The 10,920-nt window shown below is 42.3% G+C and overlaps 1 protein-coding gene across 1 annotated transcript in view; it reads left to right on the top strand.

Annotated features, from left to right (window-relative positions):
• FNDC7 (fibronectin type III domain containing 7) overlaps nucleotides 1-10,920 on the top strand; it is a 30,850-nt gene that overhangs the window by 9,528 nt on the left and 10,402 nt on the right. The window contains exons 5-10 of the mRNA XM_008535275.2: nucleotides 1,357-1,614; nucleotides 4,312-4,566; nucleotides 6,328-6,585; nucleotides 7,118-7,372; nucleotides 8,562-8,816; nucleotides 10,433-10,693. Coding sequence (XP_008533497.2) covers nucleotides 1,357-1,614; nucleotides 4,312-4,566; nucleotides 6,328-6,585; nucleotides 7,118-7,372; nucleotides 8,562-8,816; nucleotides 10,433-10,693 — 1,542 coding nt within the window. The remainder of the gene's footprint in view (nucleotides 1-1,356; nucleotides 1,615-4,311; nucleotides 4,567-6,327; nucleotides 6,586-7,117; nucleotides 7,373-8,561; nucleotides 8,817-10,432; nucleotides 10,694-10,920) is intronic.

Raw genomic sequence — 10,920 nt, 5'->3', positions numbered from 1 at the left:
CTTGCAGATGGCCGTCTTCACATTCACATGGCGTTCTACCGGTGCGTGTATGCCTGGGCCCAAATTTCATCTTTTTATAAGGACATCAGCTGTATTGGATTAAGGCCCACCCTAATGATCTTGTCTTAACTATTTGCATCTGCTGAGACCCTATTTCCAGATAAGATCACACTCTGAGGTCCTAGGGGTTAGGACTGCAACACAGAAATTTTGAGGGGACTGATTCAGCCCATAACAGTCTCCTACTTCCCTGCTTATTTTTCCTGGTTCTTCCACGCCCCATGTGGGCAAAGCAGGTTGTCCTAAAACACTACGGCTACCTTTCCCAGCCTCGGGCTCGGCAGAACCCCAGAGCAGGTTTGCCTCTGCAGACAAGCTGACCACGAAGCAGGGGAAGAGTCCTGTCGAGAAGGTTGGCAGGAGAAACATGGCAGGTGGCCGCCTTGCAGAGGATGAGTTGAGTCCCTGTTTTCTCAAGCAGGGTCCTCCCTGTTTACCCCCATGTGTGTCCAGAGCGTGCTGTTCTCTACTCACAAGCTGTCCGAGAAGTTCTGTAAGGCCTGCCAGATGGGCCTTCTTATAGCTCAGATTCCAGAGAACTGAGGCCAACTTCTCCTCTCTCCAGCCCAGGAGAACACTCCTCCAGCTTCTTCAGGGAGATAAGGCTGAAGAAAGGAAGGCATGTTTTTGAGAATGTAGAGGGAAGCATTTTGGAGACACTAGTAAGACCGCCTTAATATGTGATCATCACACTTGATACTTTCCTTCCTTCCTTTTGATTTTGATTTAGAATGGAATGATTGTTTGCTCTTCTAGAAATGATTATGACCTAAAAGCTCTTACAGAAAAAGTCGTAGCAGGTTTCCAAAAGTAAAGACGGCATATTGTTGAAGTTGATCTGTTTCGCTCCATCAATTGATAATAGAGAGACTATTTGACCCACCACTTCATAATCACATTCCCACATGGCCCTTTTAGCCCCTCACATTTATTATTTCATTTAATTATTTCCATCACTTGTCAAGTTGTACATTCACTCATTCATTCATTCAAAATATGCTTATTGAGCACCTAGGGGTTGATCTTATTGGATCCATTTTAAAGATGAAAAAAATTAAATAATAAAAAGATTAAATAACATGACCAATGTCACATAGCTAGTTATGAGTTTGCATAGTTAATGGCAGATATGTCACCAGTTTCCAGGTACCTTAAATCCCAATTTTATGCTCTGAACATTTGCAATTATCCTACTACTGGGGTACCTCATCTCTAATCTCTGCAACGTTGTCAGGCCAAATCTTACTTGGGTTCCTTAGGCTGCTGCAAAATCTTAATTGTTTCTCAAAAATGTAGGTCCTCGCGCTCCTGCCAATATTCAAGTCTCTTTTGATAGTGGGGCTCTGAAGGCGTCTGTTTCATGGGCACCAACGGAAGGAGCTTTCAACTATACCGTGATGGCTTTGAGCGACTCTTCAGAGCTGAGCTGTAGTACGACTTTCAGTTCCTGCATCATCTCCTCTCTCCAGTGTGGAACTGAGTACCTGATTTCAGTTTTAGCAAGTAATGATGCTGGATCCAGGAAGTCAGCTTCAGCAGTGACCCTGAAGACCGGTATGTAAACAAGAGTGCGATCACTGCGGGGCTGGTGAGCCAAAGTGGCTGCCATAAGGGAAACAAATAATCAGCCAACAATGTTCCAGAACACTCTGGAAGAAGTGAAAATGAAAGCCTTGTCTAAATGAAAGCATTGAGTTGGACATTCTGATGACTTTGAATAGTGTTGATAGTGAAACTAGATATTGTGCACTGGAAAAAGCACTTCTTTGAAAATTAGGAGGCCTGGCTCCTATTCCAGGTCTTTCATTAATTAGTTTATTTTCTTTTTCATTTGTAAAGCTGTAAAACTTTGAAGACCCCGTTTGAGTTATCCACAGCTCTAACTGTGCGGTACAGATAGCAGCCTCTTCTTTACATCGTGTTTCACAGGCCTAGGTTTAGTGGGAGCTATTTTTTAAGATAAAGTCTGAATATGTGTTTAGATATCTTCCTATTTTCATTCTTATCAGAAAGATAAGTACTTACATATGTGAAGGTTTATTCCTCTATTCAGAAATACCACGGGGCCGGCCTGGTGGCACAGCAGTTAAGTTCTCACGTTCCGCTTCGGCGGCCCAGGGTTCACAGGTTCAGATCCCGGGTATGGACATGGCACCGCTTGGCAAAAGCCATGCTGTGGTAGGCGTCCCACATATAAAGTAGAGGGAGACGGGCATGGATGTTAGCTCAGGGCCAGTCTTCCTCAGCAAAAAGAGGAGGATTGGTGGCAGATGTTAGCTCAGGGCTAATCTTCCTCAAAAGAAAAAAAAGAAATATCTATGTGTTTTGGTGATGGAAACTAACAATCAGTGAAGACCTACTATGTTCTAGGCACTATAAATACATTATTTTGTTAATTTTCATGACAACTCAGTGAGGTAGAAGCTATTATCTTTTTTTTCCTATAAGAAAATCCTAGCTCAAAGAAGTGAAATAATTTTCCCAAGGGCACGCCAATAGTAAGTGGTAGAGCTGGGATTCAAACCCAAGTTTGCCTGATTTCACTCCGCTAAGCCAAAGAAAGTGAAGATAATTACGATAATGCCCAGTTTATCCAACAGTCAGAATTATGTCATTCTAAGTTTAAGAGGCTTCTGAGCACAATGGAAAAGAGCCATCACCAAGCTGATGCACTGTATTTCACAAGGAAAAAGTACAGCTGACCCCAAGATCCACAGTTCCTTATAGATATGTTAAATTAAGGTCCCTGGTAACAAACTTAGTGATTCAGCTTCTCTTTTGACAACTTTAACTTAATGCGAACGGTACATTAGAAATGGTTATGAGGACGGGATAGCTGAGTTGAGGGAAGAGATAAATATATTTTCAAAAGCACAGCGGTTCCAAGTTAGTCATTTAATACAGAAGAGAACCATCAGTGTTTCTCAATCTTGGACGCACATTAAGAGCATCTGGGGAGCTTTTCTAAAATCCCGATACCCAGGCCTCACCTAAAGACCAATTAAATTGCAGTTGCTGGGAATGGAGTCTGGATATGAATAGTTTGTAAAAGCTCCTTAGTTGATTCTAATGTGCAGGCAAGGTAAAGTGCCACTGAAATAGTCCTGCACACTTATCAGTCCAAGAGGCACCACTGTGGTTTGTGGAGAACACAATCAATCATGATCAGGGAAACGACCTTGGTTTATCAATAAAAGAACTATGTTTAGAAAGTATTATGTGTTTCCTGGATCCCAGAATTGTGTCATATGTCTTAGGATGGTTCCCATTAGAGATGACTAAATGTTTAAAAGCTTAGAGCTTGAAAGAATGACCTTTATTTGAATTCATTCCTTCAGGAGGCTTTATTCTATGCTGATCCTGGCATTTCCTTAACACAGAAATGCAGGCAGTATTAACCAAAGTGATCTGTGCCTGTTTCTGACATAGTCTAGCATGTATTGCGTGAGATAAATTTTAGGACGTGAGAATGCCTCGTTGGTTTGCACATACTATTTATTTGTTCCTTGTCCATAGCATCTGGTATCTTAACTCTCTAAGACTCTCCCTGAAGGAAGTCATGGGAATAAGAATGTGTTCTGTCACTCAGTGCATGTTAGAACTTCCTATGCTACGGAAGTTTGGAACACAAGCCCTCAGAAAGACCCAGCTCCATCCTTTGCTGGCTGTGTGAGCTTGGAAAAGTCACCCAACCTCTATGGGCCTCAGTTTCCTCGATTGTAAGGTGATGATAATTGTTGGAAGAATTAGAATTAATTAATTATTTATTATTAATTAATTTATTATTATTTATTAATTAATTAATAGAAAGCACAATGAATGGTGGCTATTATCTCTAAAATGGATAGCTTCCGGGATATTCACTATTCCGCTCAGACCGTCTGGCTTCATCTCTGCTTGAGGTCAAATCTTTCAACAAATATTCTAACAATGGAAATCCCCATATCTTAAAATGACTATTAAACTCTGATGGTCTATTATTTTAAACAATATTTCATATAACAAGAGAACTTGGACAGGTCTTTGGAGTTTGTTGTAGGGCCCTGGGCCTTATATCATAGTCTTTGGTTCTATAAAGAAAATCTTCTAATGCTTCTGGTACACAGTTTTGTGTGTCGTGCACCAAATTCAGTCTATTACAAAGCTCAGATTTGCCAATTTTGGTTGTCTTGAAATCCTGGACAAGTGCAAAGATACAAAGAAAATCCCTTGCGTTACTCTCACAACGGTTTATTATTTATTATTTCCTAGTTGCTTGTGCACCTGCAAGAGTGATGATCCAAGAAGATCCACCTGGTCACCTGTCTGTGTCTTGGTCCAGCGCAGATCTGGGTGATCACTATGTGGCCTTTGTGAAGAGTGATGATGGCTTGGAAGTGCACTGCAACACACCCCTCACCCAGTGCAATTTCCTATCTGAGTGCGGCTTCACTTACTTTATTAGCGTTTTTGCCTACAACGAGGCTGGGCAGAGTCCTCTGGGTGATGTGTTCAATTATACTACAGGTAAGTCGCACTTGACCCTTGTAAAGGGAATTCTGAGTTTACTAAATTCAGCAGCAGAATCGATCACCTACTGCACTTATTGACTTACAGAGACTGCCTGGGGGTCATTCTGGGGTCAAGGATGGAAAGTGAATCTCTTCTCTCATATTTTTTCCAGACTAAGGAATTTTGGCTTCATGGACTCAAGTTTATCAAGAATGTAAGGTTTAGGAGTGAAACGAGGGGAGAGAATGTAGTGGTTCAACTCTGCTTTGAAAAATTGAACCCTCCACCATGAAATACTCACAGTTCAGCCTTCTCCCGGGTGCTGAGGGATCCATCCCCTTGTCTCAGGAGTTCACGCTTTCTCTGAGACCAGAGAAACAGAGATGCAAGTCAGAGACGCTTCATGATGTAGAGGCTTTGGAGTGAGAAATCTGTGTCTAGGTCCTAACTTGACCACTAACTCATTTGCAAAATGGGGATTATGACGTCTACCTTGCTAGTTCCTTGGTATACTCCACTGCAAAATGAGACAAATAATCACAAGAACACAAACATAAAAACGTCTTTGGATGTGGTAAAGCACAATGTAGATACTTTTACTAGCATCATTGTTGGTTACTATTATTCTCTTCCACTAGGCGTGGATCTTCTACAGGGCAGGGATTATATTTTATCTCTTCATCCTCAATGCTTATCATAGTGTGATAGGCATAGGGGAGATGCTTGATTTTTGAAGAATGAGTAGAGTAAGTGACTTGAAATTAAGTAACTACAGGGGCCGGTCCCATTGCCGAGTGGTTAAGTTCGTGCACTCCGCTTCTGTGGCCGGGTGTTTTGCCGGTTCAGATCCTGGGCACGGACATGGCACCACTCATCAGGCCATGCTGAGTCGGTGTCCCAGATGCCACAACTAGGAGGACCCACAACTAAAAATATACAACTAGGTACTGGGGGACTTTGGGGAGAAAAAGGAAAAATAAAACCTTAAAAAAATTAACTACATTTACAAATAAGAATACTATACTATAATTATGTAAATAACAATTCTAGCTGAATTACAATAAATTTTGTCGGGATGAGGGACTCAAATAATTGGCGCCTTTGGAAATTGGAGTAAGAGCTATCAATAAAGTCTCAATAGCACAGGAGGGCCTTCCAGAAGGAGTGGCCTTGAACTGGAATTTTAAGGATGAATAGAATGTAGATGGGGCAAGAGCATCCCAGAGAAACTCCAAACTGAGTCAAGCATTTCTCAGAATTTGTCCATGTGGTAATGTAGGGTCTCTTCTGAGATCTGCTAATAATACATCATTGTACATGTAGATCTGCTCCCCTCCGATCTCCCCCAGTTTTATCTGGTTTAGTGTCTGGAAAGACTGATGGAATCTAGCAGTCAGACTAAGTATGATTTTGTCAAGCAGAAGAGGGGAACAACACTCCAGGAGAGGGGTTGGCAGTCTTTGAGGCAAAGGAAAACGAGAGCACATGTGGGGTGGAGCATTGAGGAGTCTGGTGTGGCAGGGGGTGGAGGGAGGCACCACTGAGCATGTAGACCGGCTACAGCTTGTAATGACCTTGAATGTCACGCGTAGAGGATTTATCCTCTTTGTAGTGGGTGTTAGGCCAAGATCAGAGCTGGAGCAACCTGTAGGAGGTCCTTGCTGTAATTTAGGAGGGCAGTAGCAGAGACTCTGGGCACGAGGAGGTCAGGACTCAATGCCCCCTCTGACATCATTGCTCCTGCACTGACCGTTCTCTCTCTGCTCCTGCTTTCAGCTCCCTGTTGTCCTAGTGACATTAACCCTGTATTGGTGTCCAGTGACAGAGTAGAGATTGTCTGGTCTCCTGTCCGTGGTGCCGAACTTTATGAAACCAAGGCTGTAGATGGGTTCAATGTGGTCGAGTGCAATGACACTGCTCCTGCTTGCACCCTTTCAGCTCTAGAGTGTGACACCAAGTACAATATCACGGTGTATTCCTTCAGTGAAGTCCGGGGCAGCAATATGTCATGTACTTCCCAATTTATAACCACAGGTAAGATACAGCTATGATTTCATCCACTGCTGTCTGAACAATTCACCCCAGCTATGTCCCTCAGGATGGGCATTCAGCAAGAACTATAAAAAGGCTAACTCCCATTAACCACTCTTTGTGGGGACCATTAGAGGCCCTGTCTTACTAAGGAGAGGCAGAAGAGGGAGAATGGAAAAAAAGAAAACAAAAAAGGAGACCATGGGGAGAGTGGTCACTCAGCTATTCAGTTCCTCCTACCCTTGGGGGACAGGCCTGTTTTCACATTGTGAAGGTTAAGACTGCAAATATTAGTCTTAATTGTTTTTGCTTTTGGAGTTCAAAATGTTCCTTCACATTTTCCAGTTAGACCGACGCTATGGAAACCCAATACCATATTTCAATGTCAACAGGTTTCCACACAAAGGTTCTATGAATTTGTCCTACATGCATGGTATGGTTGAAAGTAACAGGGAAAAAAATCAGTCTTAGACCAAATGGCACACGTGATATTTTTCACTCTCATTGTTTCAATTAATAACCTAAAATCTCTTAGCTCCTTGCAGTCCTGAAATAAAAAACATTACGAGGGATGCCTTCTCCGTGTTTATTGTGCACTGGCGATCCACAAATGATGATGCTACGTACACGGTGACTGCCCAGGGAGAGAAAGGGCTGCATCGGTGCAGCAGCAAGGGAGAGTCCTGTACCATCGAGGGCTTGCCCTGCGGCTCAGTCTTCTCTGTCACTGCTGTGGCCGAAACACGGGCAGGACAGAGCCTCCCCAGCTACAGTGTGCCCCTAGAAACAGGTATGTAGCCACCACCTGCCTGAACATTGACTTCAGTGGGGTCCTTAGGAATTGTTGTAAGACGAGAACTTTCTTATTTGATCTACCCTAAGTGTGATAGAAACACATTAAACTCAGAGCTTTTCAAAGAGCCCTGGTCTTAGAAAATAAAACTTTCAGCATTTGGACACAGGTTCTATAAAAATATCATCAAAAGTCTCAAGACTCTAATATATTCATACACTGACATCAAAGGGGGAACACATTGACTCTGCAAAAACATTTATTTGAATTCATATTCCCCATGACACCATCTACCAAAACAACTAACAAGGGACCAAAGGAGCTGGTTTATTGTTTATTTCTTTGGCTCAGTCCTTTCAAATCTTTCTCTAAAAAATGCTTTCTGAGTTTCAGTTTCCTAACTGGCAAAAAGGGGATAATGGCTTCATCAAGTGGTTGCGAATATTAAGTTAAATGCTGCAAACACTTACCACAGTGCTGATGCAGGGTAAGAGCATGATAAAAGAAAGCTGGTTGTGCTTCGTGGCATTGTGTGGGAATGAAATTTAGCAAATTCCTTAAAGCCTCTGAACATTATTTTCTCTTATATACAATGATAGATGGCACCTTTCACTATACAAGTTGAAACATAAAAAGAAGCACAATGGAGACAACACTAAATACACAGGAAGATTCTAGATATCCTGTGTCCTGTCTAATGGGTCCCTGAAAATTTGAGAATTGTCTGTGGTATTCTTAGCTGGCTAAGAATATTTCAAGATTTTCTATCAGTTATGTGCTATGAAATGGATGAAAAGGGCAAAATACATTTAATTGCAAATGCTATGAAATGTTATATTTCAAGAAGAGGTGAATGCAATTAGTGCTTTGAAATGTGCAACTGGAATTGTTAAAGTTGAGATTTCTTTCTTATTCTGAAAACAAATCGGGGGAACCTCACCTACCCACAGCCTGTCCGTGCGCTGCATCCTGGGGGAAAGCACCCACTATATACAGCTGATGTTAAATGATGCATCAGAGGAAATGAGATTTTACCTAACAAAAGGAAATTTTGATAAACAATTGAAGGTTTGAGAAATTTAGGATATTGAATGAAACACAGGCAAAATACAATTCTTGGTTGTTTTTCACAAATAACTCTCAATGGAAATAAGTCCCCAACTCTTTCTCTTTTTCCTCATTTAAGTGCCATGCTGTCCAGCTGGTCTGACAGTAACGCAGGTCACCCAATCAGTAATCAATGTGAGCTGGACTCTCGGGACCGGGGCCCAAAGCTATGTGACAGTTCTGGACTCACGCACTGGACAATCTAAGTGTCTCACCCGTCAGAACCACTGCCTCCTGGGATGCATTGCCTGTGGCGTCAATTACACAGTGGCATTAAAAGCAATTAGTGCCACCGGGCTGACTACGGACTGTGCCTACCAAAGTTATTCCTCTAGTAAGTGAATTCTCAACTCAGCAATCAGGACTTTGACTATTATAAATCTAGACATAGGCCTTTCTTCTCCTTTAAAGAGATGCTGCACCTCCACCTAGCTCACATTATAAATTCAGGTTACTTTCTAAAATGCTTGGTTTTCCTCTAGACGTAGAACCTCAAAGCTTCAGAGGCTTCTGTTGGTAGTTGGTGAACTAACTCCGTTGGTAACAAAGTTCAGGTATACTGTTTCTGAAGGGAAGACAGATTTTTGTAGGACACGGCTACCTGCAGCCCAGGATAACTGTCTGGCAGAGTTTTCATACAGCATTTAGATCATACATTCTATTTGGCTTAAATTTTTTTCTTCTCTCATTATTACACCACTACTTCTCTCTTCTAAACCACTCTGGCTCCTTCTGGGGTTTCTTATTTCTACCGGCTGAGAGAGCACTGTCTCCCGACAGTATTGTGCCTTGTTCTTCACAAAGACCGAACCGCCAGGGAATAGCAGGGGAAGGTAGAAGCGGGACAGGGTTAGCAAATAGGTTTCCTCTCGTATGATTCTAGTCCACCAAAGTGGCTGCTTGGAGCACTATTTTGAAAAAAAATCTCTTGAGAATGCCTCCCAGGCTTAATAGGAAAGTGTACACTGATCGTTAGTTGTACCTGCCCTGGGGCATGGCATGAGAGACTCGAAACAGAATTTTGCCATCCCAGAGGTGGCAGAGTCTTCAACTAGGAGTCTAAAGACGTGGCTTCTTATAAGCTGTGTGGCCTTATCTTCCCTGATTCTGTTTCCTCACTGATAAGAGAAATACGAATGATGATAATGTGAAAGCGCTTATAACGTGCTACACATACGTAAGCCAGTTTATGTCTTCTTTTGGCCCGTTATCTTTCATCAGGTTTGCTGCCTAAGCTCTCACCCTCATATCCGGTTCTGGGAATATGGCCCATTGCTGATCTTCACAGCTAAAAAAACCTTTTTTTAAAAAAATTAAATCAGATAAGCCTGATTATCTATAACTTAATTTTTATTGTTAGACAATGACATCTTTATTTTAGTTACTGAGGAATCCACCATTTGGTGCCCTTCTAAGGTGTGGCCTGCTCAAGGAATTTAGCAAAGAGAAAAAAAAAAATACCTAGTCAGCTAGCACGGACGAAGTGTGGACCAGCAAAGCTTGGCCACCTGCCTGTTGTGTAAGTGACGACTCCCCAGGCATCATGCTAGACAGTTCAGCAAAGTAGGTCTTTTCAACGAAAGTTGAATGCAGTTAATTATATCTAAATTTAATCCTACTAAAATCGTATGAAACTAAGGCATTATGAAGGATCTTGTCCAGGATCCTATGCATTTGACTCATAAAGTTTGAGTCATATATAATATGTGTCTGCCAAGTGTGAACTTTTTGACTCACGTTGTTCTCTATTAAAAATTCATGCCCCTGCCCACACACATGGATTTCCAATCGTGTCGCCCACCACAGAAAGAGCTTGAGGACCTCCTCAGATGTTGCTCTTATCATGCATTATTTAGAATATGTTACTGATATTGTTTCCCACAGTAATAAAGGCCATGTTTATGTGATGGTGGAATGAGTGATTGGTGTGTGTTTGTTTTTATCCTTCAGGTGCCTGCTGCCCTTTGGGGGTGAAATTATATAGGCTGGGCCCTAATGGCATCCGGATCTACTGGCAAGCCTCCAGGGGCTCTGCCAATTACAGCACTGACCTCTATGGTTCCAAAGGCATTTTCACATGCGCCCCAAGCGCTGGCCTCAGTTTCTGTGATGTCACCGAGATACCCTGTGGGGATGTATATACCGTGATGGTCTCACCAGTTGCTGAGACAGGACTGAAGCTTACTTTCTGTCCAAAAAAAATATATTCAGGTAGAGCAAGTTATGACCCTTTATTTAAAACTAACCCTCAACCCAATCTGTGAAGGAAGGCTCAGTGCAATCACACTTAGTTGCTGTGTAGGAAGGTCCAAGAGGGTGTGAAATTTCTACATCCTGCAGGCAGATTCTGGCTCCCTGGGACCCCCAAGCTTCGTTGGAAATGGGATGCTTTATTGTTATTTGATTTGGAGACATTCATCTCTTCCCTGTCCCTCTCT

Source organism: Equus przewalskii, unplaced genomic scaffold, assembly GCF_037783145.1.
Source record: "Equus przewalskii isolate Varuska unplaced genomic scaffold, EquPr2 ChrUn-13, whole genome shotgun sequence".
In the NCBI taxonomy this organism is placed as follows: Eukaryota; Metazoa; Chordata; class Mammalia; order Perissodactyla; family Equidae; genus Equus; species Equus przewalskii.
The sequence above is the reverse complement of the archived record's forward strand: the minus strand, read 5'-3'. Positions and strand labels throughout refer to the sequence as shown.